This window comes from Sminthopsis crassicaudata, chromosome 4 (assembly GCF_048593235.1).
Source record: "Sminthopsis crassicaudata isolate SCR6 chromosome 4, ASM4859323v1, whole genome shotgun sequence".
NCBI classification, from domain to species: Eukaryota; Metazoa; Chordata; class Mammalia; order Dasyuromorphia; family Dasyuridae; genus Sminthopsis; species Sminthopsis crassicaudata.
The window spans coordinates 68,235,804-68,257,461 of NC_133620.1; the positions used below are offsets into that span (position 1 = coordinate 68,235,804).

Below are 21,658 nucleotides of genomic sequence, written 5' to 3' on the forward strand. Positions count from 1 at the left end.
CACATTTTCTGATGGGCAGCAAACAAATTGCTTTGGAGGCAGAGAAGTTCTGTCAGATATAGGATGAAATCCATTTATTTTCCATTTTTGCTTTTCTTTTGCTTCCTCGATAATAGTTTCTTTCACAAAATTGCTTTACTTTTAGGTCCAAGATATCCATCATGTCCATGTGCAGCATTTTACTGAACTAGTTCTAGATAATTTTATAGAAATTTTCAGTGTACTTATACTATCTGTCTTTTTTCCTTAAAATATTCTGTACATATCTCCCAAAAGGTAAGCAAAGTTTAAGAAAATCTGAAAATAGTTTCTGAAGCCTCCATCATCTGGGGGTTTTAATCCTGTTTAGGAATGGTTAGGCTATTTTTAATTCTTGCTAGCCAAAGTTATTTGTCTAGCTAATCAATCTGATATCTTTTCTGTAGGTTGCATCGAAATTTCCACAGGGATTGCTTATTTCTAAATTGCTTGGAGAATTTGAGGTAAGATTTTTGTTTTCTCTTTTACCAGTTAGGGTCTTGTAAACTTTCTTTTCCTAGGGAGATATAGAAATTGTTCTGCTTCTCCATTGGTGCTCCAGTTGCCTTAAATTTTTTAGTAGCTTAATTATACCATTAAGGCAATGCAGTATAGTGGAAAGAGTTATGAACCTTGACTCAGAAAACTTAAGTTCAGGTTTCATCTATATGCCTTACTATATATGATTTTAGACAAGTCATTTAATGTCCCCAAAACTCAGTTTCTCTATTAATAAAATAGGGGAGGAAATCCCATAAAATGAGATCATATTTGAAATATCTGCATTATCTATTGTTGAGAAGGTTAAATAAGTTAATTCACTTAAAATAATTGGTGATAATTTACATGTATATAATTCATTTAGTGTGACTCATTTCCTACTACTAGCTTCTTATTTTTTTCTCCATTCATAATGTTTTGTTAACAGAAAAAAAAAGATTTGAGAATGCTAATATTTAAATGTATTAATGGGAAAATTTTTTAATATTAGTAATTATTATCAATATTATCATAGAAGTGTTTGTTTTCAAAGTGGAGTAAAAAAGAAACTAAACCTGAACAGTTTAAATATCATTATTGAGGTAGTTGGGTTTACATGTAAATTCTCTTGAGATATGCCATGGTTACTCTCATCAGACTGTCTTGTAACAAAGAATAAATATTAGTTATCGGCTTTATGTTGGATACGGTGGAAAATGCTGTCCAACACTGTCCAATGAAAGATACAATATATAAGGTTTTATGATAACCTTGTTGAACTTTTTTTTGTTTTTTTTCCCCTTTTTTGTGGATATTTTATTCAAGTTTTAGATTTCTTTTACATAATATGACTTAATAAAACTACAGTGTTTTGTGTTCTCATGGCTGCAAAAAAGATTTTCGGGTAAGTGTGTCAGTTATGGAGGCACTATAGGTATTTTGATCATTAATTGGATTTTAAGCCATTAACTAATTAACTTAGAATTTTTTTAGTTTAGTCTGGTGATTCTCTGGTGATTGTCCAGAAGTGCAAGAATCATATTTCTTATGTTCAACTTATTTGATAAAAAACTGACATCTTTTATTTGATTGTAACTTTCTAATCCATATCTCCCAAATCCTCATCTCTTCTAATCCCATTCTTTGCCTTTCTCTAGAAATCTACACTTTCTGCCCTTCAGTATTTTAGGACATTACTTCTGTCCTGACTTTTCTCTCTACAATTTCCCCCCAAGTAATTAGCCAATTCAACATTACACCAGTCCTTTACTCTATTCTTTTGTTCTCTGTCACAACTTATCCCTTGCCAGACTTCAGCCTTGGATCACTCCCATTATCTTTCTACTGGATAAAGAAGTCAAACAGCCCTCTTGATAGGACACTAGAACAAATTTATATTATTTGACTTCAATTTCTCTGTTCTTTTTACTGTCTGACAATAGGGTAGCTGCCTTCCTTCCCAAGGCCAACCTTTTTCTATGTATGGTTTTGATCCTGTCCCCTCTCATTGTCCCCAATAGATTACCACTTCAGTCTTTATGATTCAAACTTGTTCTGATCTTAAACTTTTCCTATCTACCAGTTCCTTTCTTCCTGGGTTCAAATACACCAGGTCTCCTCTATCGGTAAGTTAACCTTATATGTCAGAGTAAGCACGAGGAATACAAAAAAGAAGCTAAAGGCAGTCACTGCAGACACTGCACAAACAAGATTCCTGGAGATCAAATTGGAGAGTATCAGCAGAGGGAAGATATATGAAAGGTGTTACAAAGGTAAAATTTGTAAGAGTTGGCAACAGATTTAATGTGAGGGGAAAGGATGAGGCACCATATTGGTAAAGAGGAGTAGGGAAGAGGAAAGGATTTGGGGGAAAGATAGAGTTACTTGGGGGTCTGTTGAGTTAGAGATTTCCTGAAGGTAGTTGGAGATGGAAGTTGAGATCAGGAAGAAGTTAGATTGTAGACTTGACAATCATCAGATCTCTTGAGAGCTCATTGATTTGTCAAGTGAGAAAGTTTAGAAGGGAAAGAGAAAAGGTGTCTGGGACAGAGCCCCAGGGACACCCAGTGTTAGTGACTGTGCCCTGGACCAAAACCAGGAATCAGAGAACCTGGGGAGAAGTCAGCAAGGGACAGGGCAGGAGGCAAGGCTGAGGCTGGGAGGGCTGCTGGTTGTTCACAGCCTGCAAATTGTTAGGGACCGAGAGGATGGAAGATGTGGGCTGGTAAGGGAGGGCAGCCAGTAGGGAGAGAGTAAGCGGGCCCAATTCCCATGTTGGTTGTCTCATCTAGGGATTTCAAGTCTCTTCCCAGCATAATCTTAGATATCGAGACCTGGCATCCAGAAGTCATGAGTTCAGATCCAGCCTCAGAAATGGGATGATCTGGGGCAAATCTCTTACTCTTTCTCTGCTCTGTTTTTTCATCTGTAAAATGGAAGTGATAATAGCATCTCTCAGAATGGGTGTGAGGATGAAATGAAATCTTTGTAAAGTACTTTGTAAACTTTAAAGTGCTACATACGTGTTAACTATTCCTTAAAAGCAGACTTACTGGAGACATTTCAAACTTCACATGTCAAAAACTGAATTCATCTTTTCCTCCAAACTTACTCCCATGTTTGTCTGAAAGGAATTGCTTTCTTCCAATCTCCCAGACTCAGGATCTTGACTCCTCATCTGTCACACTACACATCCATTCAATTGCCAGCTCTTGTTGTTTCTCCTTGTACAGCACTACTACCTTAATTTAGTTATCATTTTTGGTATAGCTTATTGTCCTATTGGTCTCCTTGGCCCAAGGTTCTTCCAGACTTTCACACTTGTGTGACTAACCGCACAACTAACTCTAGGTGCTTCCCTTTGCTTCTAGAGTCACATAGAAACTTCTCTGGTTAACTTGTAAATACCATCATAACCTTGTCCAACATATCTTTTCATTCATATAGAACCTTTTCCCTTCTCACACTCTGTTCTAACTAAAGTGGTAGTCTTTCTTTCCTTAGACATAACTCTCCTTTTCCTGCCTTTCTTGCCTTTTTTCTGGCTGTTTCCTATACCTGTAATGTACTTCCTCATACTTCTGTTTCATGGAAACCCTCTCTTTTTTCAAGACCCAATTCAAACAAAAATTTGAACTTTGTTGATCTCAGTAGCTAGGGTTCTCTCCCTCGGACTGTCTTGTATTTAATTTCTTTGTATTTTATGCTTGTATGTGTGGCTGTATCTGGAAGGGGGAATCTCCTCCACTAGAATATAAGCTTTTTAGAAATATAGTATTGGTTCATTCATTGTATTTGTTTACCAGCACAATATAATGCCTGGCTTAATTAGTGCTTATTGATTAGTTATGTCATGTCCATTTCCCTCTGTCCTTCATTTTAATTTTTTTTTTTTTTTTTTTTTGGTGATAGGCAGTTTTTAAAGAGCCACTTTCACCAAAGAGATTGGGATTTTTAAATGTGGCAGAGCTTGTTGGATCTCTTAGTGATATTCTCCATGTTGAGTTCAGGGAAGGTGAACAAGATTTGTTGGTGTTTGATGCAGAGATGAAGCATTTGACAACAGGTGAGTTGAAATTAATTATATAAAGCTGGCCAAAGTGATCCATAGTGACCTATAATAGCATAAATAGGATAAAATACAGAAATGTCTTGTATTGAATTGAATTGAATTGAATTCAATCTTGAATTGAATTCCTTTTTGGGTGGGTGAGAGGGGCCTAAAAGGATTTTGCATGATGGTTTCTTTTGAAGTTCTACTATATTGTTTAAGCCTTTCTTCATGACAGCTCTTTCAGGTTAAAGTGACACAATCTGGGCTTGATAGATGCTTTTTAATATTAAACAAAGGAAAGGAACTAAAGGATAACCTGGAAAATAATAATGAACTTTTTCAGCTTATAAACATTAATTTTATTACATTCTTTTCAAGTATGGGGTAAATTGGCATTAATGCAAAGATGCAGTTTAATAAGTAATATTATATACATAGGTAAGTTTATTTATTGGAATACAAAATAAGAATGAAATAAGAGAGTTGCCAGTTCAGCTTAGATTTAATACAAAAATATATGATGATTTTTTTCATGATCAGGATATGTGACCAAGCAAATATGACTTAGATAGTAGAGAATAGTTTTATATTGGTGTATTGTGTGAGATTAATTATTCTTTTATTGTCTCAATTGTACATAAATTGTAGCATTTGAACTTTTAGATATTTATTACCTTTGTTGAAAATAGGGTCTACGACTTTGTGTGAAATTATCTCTGTAATACAATCTTCATATACATGTATGACAATTCAGTGCTTGATTCATTTTTCAAATGGAAGACTGAATTGATAACTTATGTTTTACAGTGAATGATCTTTAATTGTAATTTTACTTACAGGAATTGGTGAATATATTTATAGTGAGAAAGGAAGTCCTAACCTTGATACTAAAAGATAGCTGATTTTTTTTTTTTAGCATTGATTTTTGCTTTTGATCCTTTATGTTGCTTTTTTTTTTTTTTTTTTTTTGCTTTTGTATCATTTTTATTTTTGATTATCTGTATTCCTTTCTTCCTCTCTACTTTCTGGCTATCTGATAAGTATTTTTTAAAAAGCCTTTCAGTTGTTCTTTGTAAAAACCAGTCAGTTTCTAATAGTACTTCCCTCCCTAGTTTCCATTTCTTCCCTCAGAAAACCACTTCTGGTAATAAAAGAAATACTTAAGTTAAGCAAAAATAAGTCAGTACCCTACTCTTGTAGTTAGGCATGCTTTACTTTCTATATATTTGTCAAATGATTTTTTTTCTGTCTCTAAAAGCAGGATATTTTTAAGAAAAATGAAGTAGGATAGTGCTAAATACATATATTTGTAACTTGTGCCATTTAATTTCATTTTGGAATTCAGTATGCTAGAATACTTCTGTGGCAATTATCCACTTAAATCTTTTAACACATTAACAAACCTGGCTATTTTATTTTATTGATTGTGGTGTTTGTGTTAAGAGCAGCTTTGAAAGTTTGATTCAAATCAATAAAATACTCTAAATAGCAGAGCCAGAAAGAGAAATCATTAGAGAGAGATCATTTAGATAAAACTCCCACCCCACCCTTTTTCCTCCACAAAACAAATGAGGAAACTGATACTTAAGTGAAATGACTTGATCCAGGAGTAGAGCTAGGTCTCAAGAAAATAAAATCCCAAAATTAGCTTTAAGAAACCTACTTTAATGATAAAATCCTACTTATAGCTAATTCCACAAATGCTTTAGATTTTTTGGCATGTATTTTTGATGAATAAAGCTCCTTATATACTCTTAAATTTTGTATCTTTTTGTGTGGTAATAGTTTATTTAGGTAAGGTTTGGGAAAGCAAGAAATATTTCTGATATTAAGGGTATAAAGGAGATGAAGACAATTGATGGCTAATTGCTGCTTAATCTAAGAACTGAAAAATTGTAAAGAACTCAGTTACATCTTAACTTTTCTACCTTTTTCTTGCCTACTGTATAAGCACAAAGAGAAATAATTTTTGTTGTATTGTTTTAAAGGAGTTTTTGTCATGTTAACAAAGTATTGCTATTATGGAGCATTTGTCAAGACATGGAAATATCAGCAATATATGTAAATATTTTTATGTTACTTGTAATGGATTTTAGCTATTCTGTTCTATACTTGCTAAAAGTTTGATATTCTTTTTAAGATTTTTCTGGGCTTTAAAGGGTTCTGAAATGAGAGCTTGCTGTCAGGGGATAGTGTAAACGTTAAAGGTACAAGATTTCACAAGTGCATCTTGAGAATGTTCTGATAAATCTCTTTGTACTACATTTTTTGGTAGGGAATAGTATCTTGTCATAAGGACATCATGTTATGTGAAATTAGTTGAGAAGAATTTGCGCATTATGAGGATGAGGTTGAGGATGATGAGGCTATTAAGGTTAAGTGACTTGCCCAGTCATACAGCTAGAAAGTGTGAAGTGTCTGAAGCCAGATTTGAACTCAAATCCTCCTGACTCCAGAGCCAGCACTCCAATTAATAACTGCATCAACTAGTTGGCCTTCTGGAATTATTATTATTAAGAAGTTATGAGGCTATGTCATCTGTAGGAAGTTAGCTTGTATCATAAAAGCAATCACGTGAGTTGAAATGAAATTTAAAAATGGGAAATCAAAGTTGTGTAGTACAGACTCAGGAACATAGTACAATTCTGACTTTGTCTGTTTAAGATATACCTTTTACTTTTCAATGATGAATGTTTGGTTCAATTAGACAAGAAAATAGAAGACCAAGCCAGTATGTCCAGTCCCCCCAGAAATTCCCTTTCATCTGCGGATATTAAAGACACTTCCTGGAATTATTCTGTAGAAAAGCATAGAGATACAGAAGAGAAGGTCTGCAAGAAATTCAACCTAGTCACAAAGCCTGTACCCCTGGTGAGTGGAATTTAATAACTTTATTTTTTAGATCTGTAAAAGTAATGTGAGTAAAGTAAAATGAGTTAAATTTAACTAAAATACCCTTTTTACAAAGATGTGTTTCCAAAGGCAACTTTTCCTTCTGAACATTATATTTTGTTGTTCTGAAGTCATTAAAGGGAGGGCCTGCCATCTTCTAGTCATTGTTTCTGGCTTTTCTGGTTGGCATATAATTTCTTATTTATGTCTGAGGGTACTTTCTTACAATTTTGTGATTTAACCGTCGTTTGTCAAAATTTGGGTCAGACACTTTGAAATATTTCAAGTTAAGGTACCCCATATAACTACTTTTGGTTTTACTGACTTCAGGCCTTACCAGCAAATTCCAGAATATACCCCTAATATCTAGGTTACTGCTGTGCTCTTTCATTTCCTATTAACCCTTTCTATCCTTTTGAACATTGAACATTCTGGAAGTTGTGCAATAGCTTTTTAGTGGGTAATGAGATAGAGGTAGGATGGGATGGGTGTGAATGAAATAACAATTCCTGCAAAAGAATGTGGTATTTCTAAACAAGAATTTGAAAATTTTCTCGTATTGGTGATGCTGTGAAGCAGTCTGATAGTGTCACCCACTTAAGGTCAGAGAGGGGTTTACCTGAAGTTACTTTTGAGGAGCAGAATCTCTCTTTTATATACATCGCTTGCTTATGTCATGATTATAACAGCATTTGGAATTATATTTTTTATGTGTATGTTACTTGTAGCATATGGGAATGAAACAATCACAACTCAACTTGGAGATGTCTGGCTATGAGATTCCACCAGATGCTGTGCAGAACAGGAAACTCTGCAGCCTTCCTCCATTAGACAGTAGCACCCTTGTCGGGGTCTTTGTAGAGTATATCATCTCTCCTAGTCAGTTTTATATTCGAATCTATAGCAGGGATTCATCCGAGTTACTGGAAGACATGATGATTGAAATGAGGTAAGAAACAAGATTGTTTGCCTTAATTTTTCCCCCCTTGAAATTGTTTCTATTTAGTATCCAAGTCCTTTATTACTAAATCCTACTACAAAATTTTGCTCAGTTTTCTTCATTTAATGTTGTCTTGATTTGTATTCTAATGGTTTTTTTTGAGATTATCTCAAGATCTGATAATAACCTTCCATATACAGTGATAATGCCATAGCTAGATACTACACAGTGGATAGAACACTGGTCCTGGAGTCAGGAAGACCCAAATTCAAATTCAGCTTTAGACATTTATCAACAAGTAACTTAACCTGAATTTGCCTCAGTTTCTTCATCTATAACATAGAAATCATAGTACTACCTACCTTAAGGGGTTGCTTTGAGGATCAAAAGAAATTATATTTGTAAAGTGTTTTAACAGTGCCTGGGACACTATAGGTATTTAATAAACAGTTGTTCTATTCCCTTGTACCTAATCATAAAATATTAATATTATCTAACTGAATACTATATTCAGGAACAGAAAACCATTATCCTTTTGGTATTCCTTTGCATTTTAGTTCATCTCTAATATAAGGAAGTTCTTTCTTTTGTGTCAAAATACCTCCCTCTAACTCCTCTCTCTACTACTTGTTGACCCTACTTTTATTAATTTAAGCAAAATAAGTCTCATTCTCTTCCACATGAGGAGGACTCATTATTGAAGTTTATAACCATGTTACTCTTTTCTTTTCCAGCATAAGCATACATATATTAAATTTACTTGACCATTTTATGCAGTGTGTTGAATTCCCTCATCCTTTTGGTCACCATTTTCTATAAATACTCTTATTTTTTCAGTGTGTCTTCTAAAATTTGAAAGCTAGAACTAAATACATTCAAATCTGATCTGTCCATAGCATGATGATAAACTTTTTTCTCTGGATGTTTTTTATGTTTTTCCCTACTAAATTTTTATCTTAAAACTTCATCTTTTTTACTTGAAAATATTTCTAGAATTTTATGTTCATATATATTCGTTTCATGTCATAATTTAATATTCCCACAATTCTTGTTAATAAAGTAGGCATTCAGTAAATTCATATTGAGTGAATCCTCTGCCTGTGATACTGTTCATAAATTGCTTTATATTATTAATACTGCCTTATTTCTTGTTAGTCAGCATAGAGAATCTTCAATTGGGAAATTCTCTTTATAAAAACAGATCAAAATTTTTTATCTTATAGTCTTGAAGAGATCCATCTGGCTTAAAGGCCCATTGTCTATCTACTATACCATATTGCCTCTCTGAAAAAAGAAATTTGGATTTAAAAAAAAGTTTCTGATAGCTTTTTCTTTTTTAGAGAATTCTGAAAAGGGAAGAGATTTATTTAGTAGAAGAAATTCAATTAAATGAGAAGAGTTATTATGATGTAGTAAGTTTAGAAACTAGGAAGAGCTGGGTTTGAGTCCTATTTCTAGTACAAAGTCGTTTAACCTTTTAATGCTTTAGACAACTCTAGGTCTCTTTTTCCAAAAAAGGTGCTAACCAGAATTAGCAAGAGTTCATTACTATGTCAGTGTCAATGAAGTTAAGAGGTCTCATCTCTGTCCCTAAAGAAAACAACTTGGGGAAACTACAGGACATTCTCCTTCATTATTTACCTAGGTTTCCCTGCTCATGAAACACAAAATAAAAATTGTTTCTGATTTCTTTCATGATTTTTTTTCTTTTGGAATTTTGCAGGCGCTGCTATTCCAATCAGCTAGTATCTGATCGCTACATCATGCCAGAATCTTTTATCCAACCTGGCCATCTTTGTTGTGTAAGGATTTCTGAGGATAAGTGGTGGTACCGGGTCATTATTCACCGAGTTCTTGGGAAGCAAGAAGTTGAAGTGTTCTACCCTGACTTTGGAAATTTGGGAACTGTTCAAAAGTCCTCTCTGAGGTTTCTCAAGTAAGTTAACAAATTGGACCAGTTAGGGCTGGAAAGGGGTTCTCTATGAATTCTTTTAACTTTACCTCTAGACCCCTACATTTCTTAATTGGGACCAGACTTAAGATAAAGCATTATTACTATGTTTCATAGATATATGTCTATTTACTCATTTGCTTTTGTATGTCTCATTGTCCTTTAGTGAATGGGTTATGAAATTAACTACCATTAGATTAGCTTTTGGAGGAATGAATGATCAGCATTATTAAAATTCAGAGCTAAGACTATACATTTTTTTAAAATGGGCTAAGTAGTCTTGAATTTGGATTTCTTTTATAGGTGCTGCTATATCAAGCTTCCTGCTCAGGCCATTCCTTGTTCCCTGGCTTGGGTGAGACCCATAGAGGTATATTTATATATATATATATATATGTATATATGTACATAGCTTACTTTAACATTGTAAAATTCTTCATTTTAAGAACAGTAAAACTTGCTTAGACTAATTGGGCTCCCTTTTTCCACATAAGTCTGTATAAAATTAATTTTTTAAAGCTTGAACTTAAAGAATAAACAGAAGATACAACTAGATCAGTAAGGTAGACCTTGAGATCTGCTTTAATGAATAAGAATCTAGAGCTGAAAAGGGAGTTAGGTCATGCAGGGCAAATTCTTTATTTTATAGATAAACTAGACTTTTTAGTGACTTGTCCAATGTTGGCAACTTCTTAAGTGACACAAAAACTAAGATGAGCCTCTCGAATCCCAGTTTAGTTCTTTCCCTTGTACTGCAGTATATAGTTTCAGTGGCTGGTACATTTAATAAGGGATTTTTTCCTAATGTTTGTTATTCATTTAAGGAAATATTTTAAGTTATGAATTATCCTTTGTTTGGTAAACTTTTTAAGTATAGATTCAGATTTTTCCTGCTGAATAATCCCTTTATATTGATGATTTTCTTGTTTGTGGAAGGAAAAACATAATTAACATAGCTCTAAAGTTATGAGTCAGTGACTACAGACAGTATCTTTTAGTTTATAGAGGCCCCTCACATAAACATTTTTTTACTGGTTTGTCTTATCCAACTCTAGACAAATAGAAACACACAGTGACTCACCTATAAATCCTTTGTGGTTAAACTCGCTGGTCAACTCTTGTTGCAGGAGCATTGGACACCCCAAGCAATTTTGCAATTCCAGAAGCTGTGTGGCTTAAAGCCGTTGGTGGGGGTAGTGGATGAGTATGTTGATGGAGTCCTCAACCTCTTTTTGTGTGATACATCCTCAAATGAAGACATCTATTTTCATCATGTCCTGAGAGCAGAAGGCTATGCTATTGTCTGCAGAGAAAATGTTCCATCTAAGGTAGATAGTAAGGCTACTTTGTAAATCTGACTAGGTGCAGCAGAATTTCTACTTTGCTTAAGTGAAAATTTTCAAATAACTGTCTAAGTGGATGGAATGGATAAAGCACTGGATCTGAAGTTAGGAAGACTTGAGTACAAATCCAGCCTTAGGTACTAGCTGCATGTTTCTGGGCAGGTTACTGTACCTCTCCTTGTCTGTTTTCTCAGCTGTAAAATGTAATTACTAATAGCATTTACCTTATAGAGTTGTTGGAAGGATCAATTATATGATATTTGTAAAGTGCCTGGCACATAGCAGATGCCATATAAATGTGTATTCCCTTCCCATAGACTTCATATATTGTGACCTGATTTTACTCTCTGGGCTACATTCTTATTTGCTAACTTAGAAGTTATTTGTGAAGTTGGCATTTAAATTATTACAATTAGTAGACTAACATTTTATTAGTTGAAAAATATGACTTTTCCTACTTCATTTGTAATTTATTTGCTTAACTAATTGTGTCTTGTGTTTAAATCCCAGGGTTTCAGAGAGCTCAACCCTTTAGCCCTGTATACAAAATGCAGTCCAAGGCCTGAAGAACCTGGTTTGACAGAACTAGGTCTTCCTTCTCATCAGCATTATTTTAATGAGGACAGAGAAATAACAAGCCCAGAAAATGAATTGATACCTCCGGTAGGAAGCTTAAAACAAAACAAAACAAAACAAAACAAAAACAAACAAACAAAAAAAACACCTTATTTCATACTACTCATCTACAGAATCCTTTTGTTCTAATCCAGCTACTTTCTTCATTTGCATTCCTGTTCTCCCTGTACTTTTGCTTGCAAAATTTATTTTTATTTTTTCTCTTTCACCAATCCAGTAGTTTGCTTCCTCTGAGATCTAGCCCACATTACTTTTTTGGGAAACCTTAACTTCTAGGACCTTCCACTTAGTAGTCTTTTCTATTATAGTATCTCTTATACAAGCTAGAGCTTACGCCCTAATTTCATTTTCATTCCTTGCAAAATCTTTTCATCCTGCTGCTTACTGAATTAGAATGATTTAGCAAAAAACCTACTGTTCTGGAAATTAAGAGACGGATCTTAGGCCCAGTTCTATAAGTTCAGTAACCTTGTGCTGCCCTAAGGAAATCACTTAAACCTTGGGATAGTGCTGATTTTACAATTGTTAATCTCCATCATGCAAAATATATTTTTTGAACCTTTGTAAGGCTTTTTTTCTCTCTCTGAATGTATCATAAAAATGTCTCCATGTGGACTTCTGGTGTTTTTAAAAGAGAACAATATAAATTATCGGTAATTATTTAGGATAACATTATGGATTGATAGAAAAAGGACCAGAGTAGTATACCAATATTCCTTTGAAAGCTTCATATTACCATTATAGCATAATGTGAATATTTACCTCCATATTTTCTAAAAGCAGATTTTATTTTTACTTGACTTCAAAATTAATGTTGGTGCTCTTATGTTTTCTGAAAACTAAATTGTTAAGCTTTGTTTATTTGATATTGAATCAAAAATCTTTTTCTTCCCAGTTGGAACAGTCTTAAAGTTGCACAAAATTAACATGATTGATGTGAACATAAGGCCATGTCATAAGATAGTGTCTAATCTTTAAGGAGGCAGTGTTTAATCTTTTTTTTTATGGTTAGCATGGTTTTTAAAGCATTTTCTTTTAATATAATGAACTTAACTATGTAAAGAAAGAAAAGATAATTATACAAGACTATGTTACATCTAGTAATATTTTATATATGAATGCACATATAAATTCATATATAAGTGTGTGTATATATGTTGTATCATACTGTAAACTTCTTTTATAGGACTATATATGTTGTATAATATTGTAAACTTCTTTTACAAAATTATAATGTTACATATAGTAATATTTAGTATAAATGCATATATAAATTTGTATATATTCATGTGTGTGATACTGTAACGTCTTCTACATAGTTTTTTTTTAATTTGTGTGTATGTATATATGCGCATGTAAAATTAGCAGTGCCTAATTCTGTGACTCATAACTTAGCAGATAAAATGACCTGGTACAGAAGCTGTGTCGTCTTTGTTGTATCTCACCTTCCCTTTCAAAATTTTAAGTTTGCAATAAACTATCTCAGATATGAATGGATTCATTTAGAGATGCACCTGACCACCATTTGTGGTAGCTAGTTCATAAGTTGATTTATTATAACTAATTCAGAGATTAAAATAAGAAAAAACAGCATTTGTTCAAATACAGTGGCTTACCAGTTTGGGGTATTCTGTGGGCTTCTTATTTTAACAAAAGTGTAGTCCGTGATGTAGAAAAAATAGAAGATGCTTCTCTTTGCTATCTTGTAGAGAGGTGCTGGTGACCGCACATCTGTCAGCTACTTGGAACCTGAAGCGGAGATGCTCTTTCTAGGCTCAGACATAGGTTCCCCAGAAGCCCAGGATGAAGACTGCCAAGAAAGCCAAGAGGTACCTGGGACCCAATAGCCAATGGGAAAAGAAAAGGGGGTTACCCAAGAGGGCTGGAGGGAGTGCTGGCTGAAGGGGCACAGGATGAGAAGCAGCTATGAAGGAACCAGGATGTCCTGGAAACATGGAGCACAGGCCTTGGGGCATGGAGCAGCCCATGCTGTGGCCTTCCGGGCCCCAGCCAGTGCCTGGCCTTTGGCTAAAGCGAAGCAAAGCAAAGACAGTGACCAGGTCTTTAAGCAACACAGACTTGAGCGGGTCCTGAAACAGGCAATCAGGAAGAGTCGGTTCTTATTTCTTTGTCTTCGATTCCTCTTCAGCTCGAGTATCCCATTGAGATGCCATACCTTGAGTCTGTGTCTATAGGTGATGATGTGTGGGACGAAAACTGGCTGCCTCTGCAGAGTGACAGAGAGAAGAGAAATGGGAACGCTGCACTCCTGTTTACATCAGGACGGAAGCAGTGTCAGCCGTGCCAAGAGTCACTGCAGAAGGTCAGAGCTTGGGGAGGAGAGATGGATATTTGAGTGTAGCCACAAGGCCATGTTGTCGTAGATTCAGCTCATATTTATAAATCTCTATTCATAAGATCATAATGAATTTTCTTTGTCAACAATTGCTAACAGAGAAAGTGTGGCTATAAATATTTTTGTTCAAATGGGTCTTTTTCCTTTTTCTTGATCTCTTCGGGATGCAGACCCAGCAGTAGTATTGCAGGTTCAAAAGGGACACAAAGTTTTATAGCCCTTTGGGCATAGTTCCAGATTGTTCTCCAGAATGGTTGGACTATTTCACAAATCCAGCAGTGAATTAATGTCTTAATTTTTCTGTGTTCTCTCCAAGTACTTGTCATTTTTCTTTTATGTCGTGCTAGCCAATCTGTTATATCTAAGCAGTAGTGATCTTTTTTTTTTTTTCTTGTCACTGTTGATAGCTTTGGGTTTTTTCTGAAAATTGCTTATTTGTATTCTTTAGCCATCTATGAATTTGGGGAGTGGCTTTAATTTTTATAAATTGGATTGAATTCCCTACATATTTAAGAAGTGAGACCCTAATCAGAGAAACTTATTGTGAGAGAGCTTTTTAAGTTCATGTACTCAGAATTACCTATTTCACTTTCCATAATCCTCTCTCTTTTTTTTTTTTTTTTTGGTCATAAATTCTTTCCTAATTCATATATATGACAAGTACTTTTTTCCATGCTCCCTTAATTTACTTGAAATTCATTCTTTTTTTAAATCATTTGTCCATTTTGACTATATTTTAGTATATTTTGTGAGATGTTCATCTCTGCCTAGTTTCCGTTTTTCAGTTTCCCAGAAATTTTTGTAAAGATGTGAGGTTCTTTTACCCCAAAAACTTGAATCTTAGGGTTTTTTTCAAACCCTATATTATTATATATTTACTACTGTGTATTATATGCTTAAATCTACTTTACTGATCTATCATTCTAGATTAATTGCGACATAATTGTCATTTTTATTTTATTGGTTCAGCCTTATTTGATTGAACAAATAACATTTAACCAGTTATTCAAATTTGTCTTTATTTCTGTGAAAAATATTTTGTAATTGTGTTCACGTTATAAACCTTGGGTTTATCTCCCCAGGTGTTTTATGTTGTCTTCCATTATTTTAAATGGAATTTCTCTATCTCTGGCTGCTGGGTTTTGTTGGTAATATATAGAAATGCAGTGATTTATATGGGTTTATTTTATATCCTATAACTTTGTGCTGAGGTTGTTAGTTTTTTTTTTCAATTTGTTTGATTTTTGAGGATTTTCCAAGTGTACCAATCACATCATCTGCAAAGAATGATAGTTTTGTTTTCTCATTTTCTATTCTAATTCCTTTAATTTTTTCTTGTCTTATTGCTATAGTTAGCAATTCTACTACACTACTAAATAGGTAGTAATAATAGACATGTTTCACTCTAGATTTTTTTTAGAAGGTTTCAGGTTTATTGCCTTTGCAGATAATGCTTGCTCTTGATACTAGGTAGCTAAGGCTTATCAGAAAAATTCCATTTATTCTTATGCTTTCTAATGTTTTTAATAGGTATGGGTATTGTAGTTTAATAGGAATGGGTGTTGTAGTTGATGTTTTTCAGCATCTATTGAGGTAATCATTTACTTTTAATTGTTTATTATAGTTGATATGATTAGTTTTGGTCATAGTGGTATGTCTATTATGCTATCATTCTTTGCATTGTGTTGCTAAAAAGAGCAGCTGATCATCCCACAACATTACTATTACTTTGTACATAGTACATTTCACTTGGCTTTTAGCTCATGAAGGACTTTCCAGGTTTTTCTGATAGCATCTTGTTCATTATTTCTTATAGAACAATAATGTTCCTTCATAATCATATAGTGCAATTTATTCATCTTTTTTTCCAGTTGATGGGCATTCCCTCAATTTTCAATTTTTTGTCCTGAGGAAAGAGCTGCTATAAATATTTTTCCTTCTGTTTTTTACCCTTTTGGGAGATTCATGCCTAGTTGTAGTATTGTAAAGTCAAAAAATATACATGATTTTTATAACCCATATCTTTTGATCATTTTTCAATTGCGGAATGGCTTGTTTTTTTAATAAATTTGACTCAGTTCCCTATACATTTTATGAAGTCTTCATTTTAAAAAGTTCACAATTCTTTTCAAAATTATTACTGTTTAAACTGTATAAATCTTCTGTTTATTCTTTTTCCTTTCATCTTGTCCCTCTTCAGAACTGGTTTGCTTCTAACCAGTCCCTCTTCTAGCACTCTCCCCCCTTCTTATATCCCCTTCTCCTCCTACTTTCCTGCAGAGTGAGATAGATTTCCACATTCATATTGACTGTGTATGTTATTTCCTCTTTGAGCCAATTTTCATGAAAATAAGGTTCACTCCCCTTCCCATCCCCCTCTTACTATCCATTGTAAAGCTTTTTCTTGCCTCTTTTATGGCAGATAATATATACCATTCCACTTTTCTCTTTACCTTTCTCCCAGTACATTCCTCTCTCACTCCTTGATTTTAGTTTTTAGATATCCCTCAATATTCAGTTCACATCTGTGCCCTCTTTTCTTGATTTCTCTGTCTGTCTGTCTCTCTCTCTGTGTAGATGTATATGTGTGCATATGTATATATTTTTTCCTTCTAACTGCCATAATAATTAGAAAGTTCTTATTATCATTAATATCATCTTCCCATGTGGGAATGTAAAAATATAAACTTTGCTAAATCCCTTATTTCCCTTATCCTGATTACTTCCTTATGCTTCTCCTGAATGGTATATTCGAAATCTTATTTTCTGTTCAGGTCTGGTCTTTTCATCACAAATAGTTGAAAGTTCTCTTATTTCATTGACTGTCTCTCTACCTTTTCTCCTGAACAAATATACTCATTTTTTCTGGTTAGGTGATTCTTGAATATAATCCTGTCTTCATTGCTCTCCAGAATTTTATATTCTAAGCCCTCCGATCCTTTAATATAGAAGCTGCTAAATCATGGGTTATCCTTCAGTATACTTGTTTGTTTCTGGATGCTCTTTTACTTGTGAGTTCCAGAATTTGGTTACAATATTTCTGGGAGTTTTCATCTTAAGATCTCTTTGAGAAAGTGATCAGTGGATTCTTTACAAAATCTATTTTACCCTCTGGTTCTAGAATATCAGGACAGTTTTCATTGATAATTTCTTGAGATATGACATCATCCCACATGTGTAAAAATGTTTGTGGCAGCCCTTTTCATAGTGGCAAGAAACTAGAAACCGAGTGGATGCTCATCAGTTGGAGAATGGCTGAATAAGTTATAGTATATGAATGTTATGGAATATTATTCTGTAAGAAATGACCAGCAGAATAATTTCAGAGAGGCCTGGAAAGACTTACATTACTGATGCTAAGTGAAATGAGTAGAACCAGGAGAACATTGTATATGGCAATAAGAAGATAATATGAAGATCAATTCTGATGGACGGGGCTCTTCTCAACAATGAAATGATTGAGGCCAGTTCCAATGATCTTGTGATGAAGAAAGCCATCTACACCCAGAGAGACAACTGTGGGAACTGAGTGTGGATCACAACATCAAAAACATTTTCACTCTTTTTGTTGTGATTTGCTTGAATTTTATTTTTTTTCTCATTTTTTTCCTTTTTGATCTGATTTTTCTTGTGCATCAAGATAACTGTATAAATATGTATGCCTATATTGAATTTAACATATATTTACCATGTTTAACATATATTGGATTATTTGCTATTTAGGGAAGGGGGTTTGGAGGAAGGGGGAAAATTGGAACACAAGGTTTTTCAAAGGTCAGTGTTGAAAAATCATTCTTGCATATGTTGTGAAAATAAAAAACTTCAATTAAAAAAAAGGTTTAAAAAATGGCATCCAGGCTCTTTTTTTGATCATGGCTTTCAGATAGATACCAGTAATTTTAAAATTATGACTCCTGGATCTATTTTCCAGAAGAGTTGTTTTTCCAGTGAGATATTTCACATTGTTTTCTAATTTTTTTATTGTTTTTGTTTTGTTTTGTTGTATCTTGATTTCTCACAAAGTCTTAGCTTCCATTTGCTCAATTCCAATTTTTAAGAAATTATTTTGCTCAGTGAGCTTTTGTACCTCCTTTCCCATTTAATCAATTTTGCTAAGGCATTCTTCTCCATTACTTTTTTATATTTCCTTTTGTATAACTTATTTTCTCTTCCCATTTTTTTCTCTACTACTTTTACTTGATTTTCAAAATCCCTTTTGAGTTCTTCCATGATTCAATACCTATTCTTTTTTTTCTTGGAGACTTTGAATGTTGGACCTTTGACTTTAATATTATCTTCTGAGGATGTATCTTGATCTGCCATGTGTAACCATAGTAGCTTTCTATGGTTGGAATATGTTTTTATTGTTTGTTCATTTTCTCAGCCTATTTTTCTTTTAAAAAATTTTTTGGAAAAATTTCTTCCTAATATAACCATGGAGAAAAGTCTTTAGTAAGTAGCTTTTTCATGTGTGTTTAAAAAAAATTTCAAGGTAGTTGATCATGATAGCCAAAATAAAAAATTACATAGAACTGAAAAGATCTATTTCAAGAATTGCTTTCACTTTTCTGTGATCCAGATATTTCAATTAGCTGGCTTGAACCTGCAAATAAACTCAACAGAAATGAATTATATTTGAACCAGGAAGTGTTGATGGGATTTGTATATATCCAGAGAGTTACAATCACATTGCTGAATTTTCTTTTCAGTCATTTTAAACAAGATTTGGTATTTTAAATGAATTTGAATGTAACATTCTGGGATTATAGTAATGGGATAGCATGCCTATCAGAAAGGAGAAATAATTTCCTATTACAAGCTGGCTTTTCCATGCCTGTCATTACAATTTATTCTTTTGCTTAAGATATACAGCTTTTTTTTTTTGCTGCTTCTTCTTTTTTTTTTTTTTTTTTTTTTTTTAATTTTCTAAAAGATATCCTTCCTGGTTTAATTGGTACTTGACCTTATTTTGCATGCAATTTCTTTTTTACATATAGGAATGGTGTTCTGCTGCTGAAGAACTATGGAATGCTGCATGGCAGCATTCTGAGTCAGAGAATGATATGAAGATTGAACTTAAAACATCAGAATTCCAGGAACAGGATGCTCAGGAAACTATCACTGACATAGCCAAGAACCACAAGGTAAATATTTGATATTATTACAGGTTTGCATTTCTTCTTGTGGAATATTTTAAGTTTTTTTTTTTTACAAATAAAATTCTTGTTAGATCTTTGCCTTTCCTGCAGTTGATAAGAGTAAATGCTAATAAGAAAAATATAAATTTGATTTCACATATAGCTTACTGCGGTTGAACTTGATGTATTGTGGTTTTACTTGTATAAATCTTTAATCATTGCATAAATTAACATAGATAATAATCTTTTTGAAAGACAAAATTAGGCCTAGAATTAGAGAAAACCTCAAAAAATCAGAATTCATTGCTTTTGGGAAAGAAAAACGGTCTTTCTCAGCTTTATCCAACCCTGTGAAAATATTCAATTTATACAAGTGTTGCTAGCTCATAACACTGTTTATTTTTCTCAACATGCCTTGGTAGTGGGTACCAACATTGGTACAAAGCACAACTGATTAATATTGTTCAGATATCTTAAGAACATCTTAAAAGCAGTTGAAAAGTGTTTCTGATTAATGAGCGTTGATAGGAATGCTACTGTCTTAGTGCTTTGTCATATTGATAAAGAGGATATAAGTTAAAGCAACTTGTTCACTGCAAATTCAGGATGAGTTTCCTATAGTATGTTTTTTTTACTTTCCTATAGTATTTTATTTTTCCAATTACATGTAAAGATAGTTTTCAACATTCATTTTTGTAAGATTTCGAGTTCTAGAATTTAAAGTCATGTTAAGCAGATTATAATATTTAAAAAAAAAACTAACTGAGGTTAAATCAATGAAAACAGAATCGTGGTCTACTATATATGGCAGACTGCTTCAGAAATATAGATTGCTTGAGAACAAAACAAATGTAATTATTGGACTAATTGTGTGGTTTTATAATAGTACATTATGTATGGACTATCAAGGGTTTCATAAAAAGTCTATTCAAACAAATAGGTCCCAGGTTTTAAAAAGATAGTAGACATTCTTAAGCACCTCTGTGCTGAATACTGTGTTAATGTTGAGAATACAAAAAAGATGTAAAAGATAGTCCCTGCTTTCAAAGAGCTTACGATCCAGTGAAGGAGACAACAAACCAAAAAAATATGTACAAACTATATACAGGATAAGTAGGAAATGAGAAGGAAAGCACTGGAAGTAAGAGAGATTGGGAAACATTTCCTATTAAAGATAGGATTTTATTTGGAACTTAAAAGAAACCAGTAGATGGCGGGGGAGTTGTTCCTGGCATAGAGGACAGCCAGAGAAAATATCCAGTTTAAAAGATGGAGTGTCTTGTTCATAGAACAGTCCAAGAGGCCGCTGTCACTGGATCCAAGAGGACATATTGGAGAATGAGGTGTAAGAAGATGGGAAAGATAGGAGGAAGTTTGGTTATGAGGGGCTCTGAATTGTGAACAGAGCATTTTGTATTTGTTCATTGTGGGGTTAGGAAGTCTGGAATTTATTGAATAGAGGGGTAACATGGCCAAGCCTGTACTTTGGTGGCTGAGTGGAGGATTGATTGGAGCGGAGAGACTTGAGGCAGGTAGACAGCGTACCAGCAGGCTATGGCAGCAGTCTAGGGGTGAGCTAATAATATCTGCACAAGAGAGGGGACAGAGTGGGAGATGAGAGGAGGCATCTGTGACTGGCCTGTGGTCTGGAATGACCTAGTTTATTTGAAAGGAATAGCATAGATAGGAGGGAGTTGGGGATATCATTGGTGAGGTCCAGGTATTTGAGGAAATCCCAGAGAGTATTTTGATTAAGGGAAAGGAGCAATATTGGCAGTGGATGGAGTATACCAGACTTGGACAGAAAGAGGAAAAAGATGAGTTTAGGAAACAGTGAAAAGGTCAGCACAATTTAATTGTGATAGGGACTTGGATCATCCAGATGTCTTTTACAGGTTTGTTGTTCTACCACAAGCAGGACAAGTTAATAGTATTGTCTTGAGTTGCCTTATTGATGATTTGAGAGCGCCTATCTGCCATCAGTGAGTTTATGTTATTAAGGCCAAATGAACTATTTTCCATTACTGAAAAGTATTGGCACATATGAGTGATCTTGCTGTTTTGTAAACTTTATTAAACACTGCATTTATTTTAGTATATTTTATTTTACTTTTACTTCCATTTATCTGAGCACCCCTACTATCACAACATAATAAAGCAAAAGGGAAAGTTTTGTCTTTGAAAAACATATTTTCTCAGCAAAATCATCTGCCCACCTAACAAACACTATAGATAATTTGCTTTGAATTAATGCAAAGAACAGTTGTTAAATAGATGGAAATTTTGTTAATGTCATACATCTTTTAGCAGGCCGCAAGGGATCACAGTAGATAGAGTACCAGCCCTGGAGT

General features: G+C 33.8%; 1 protein-coding gene and 1 long non-coding RNA gene across 5 annotated transcripts in view; one reads left to right on the top strand and one right to left on the bottom strand.

The window, feature by feature from the left end:
* Positions 1-21,658, top strand: part of TDRD5 (tudor domain containing 5) — a 57,493-nt gene that overhangs the window by 11,227 nt on the left and 24,608 nt on the right. For 3 of the 4 annotated variants that reach the window (XM_074308491.1, XM_074308494.1, XM_074308493.1), the window contains exons 6-16: positions 426-482; positions 3,910-4,063; positions 6,759-6,922; positions 7,672-7,892; positions 9,607-9,819; positions 10,138-10,204; positions 10,962-11,162; positions 11,688-11,840; positions 13,523-13,642; positions 13,963-14,136; positions 19,167-19,313. In XM_074308491.1, the coding sequence (XP_074164592.1) occupies positions 426-482; positions 3,910-4,063; positions 6,759-6,922; positions 7,672-7,892; positions 9,607-9,819; positions 10,138-10,204; positions 10,962-11,162; positions 11,688-11,840; positions 13,523-13,642; positions 13,963-14,136; positions 19,167-19,313 (1,671 nt within the window). The remainder of the gene's footprint in view (positions 1-425; positions 483-3,909; positions 4,064-6,758; positions 6,923-7,671; positions 7,893-9,606; positions 9,820-10,137; positions 10,205-10,961; positions 11,163-11,687; positions 11,841-13,522; positions 13,643-13,962; positions 14,137-19,166; positions 19,314-21,658) is intronic. The other variant, XM_074308492.1, reaches the window with a different exon arrangement.
* LOC141565442 (uncharacterized) lies at positions 7,731-13,969 on the bottom strand. The gene is made up of 3 exons (XR_012489025.1): positions 13,430-13,969; positions 10,916-11,137; positions 7,731-7,866 (listed from the first exon to the last, which is right to left on the bottom strand). It is a non-coding gene; the product is annotated as an uncharacterized LOC141565442 (long non-coding RNA).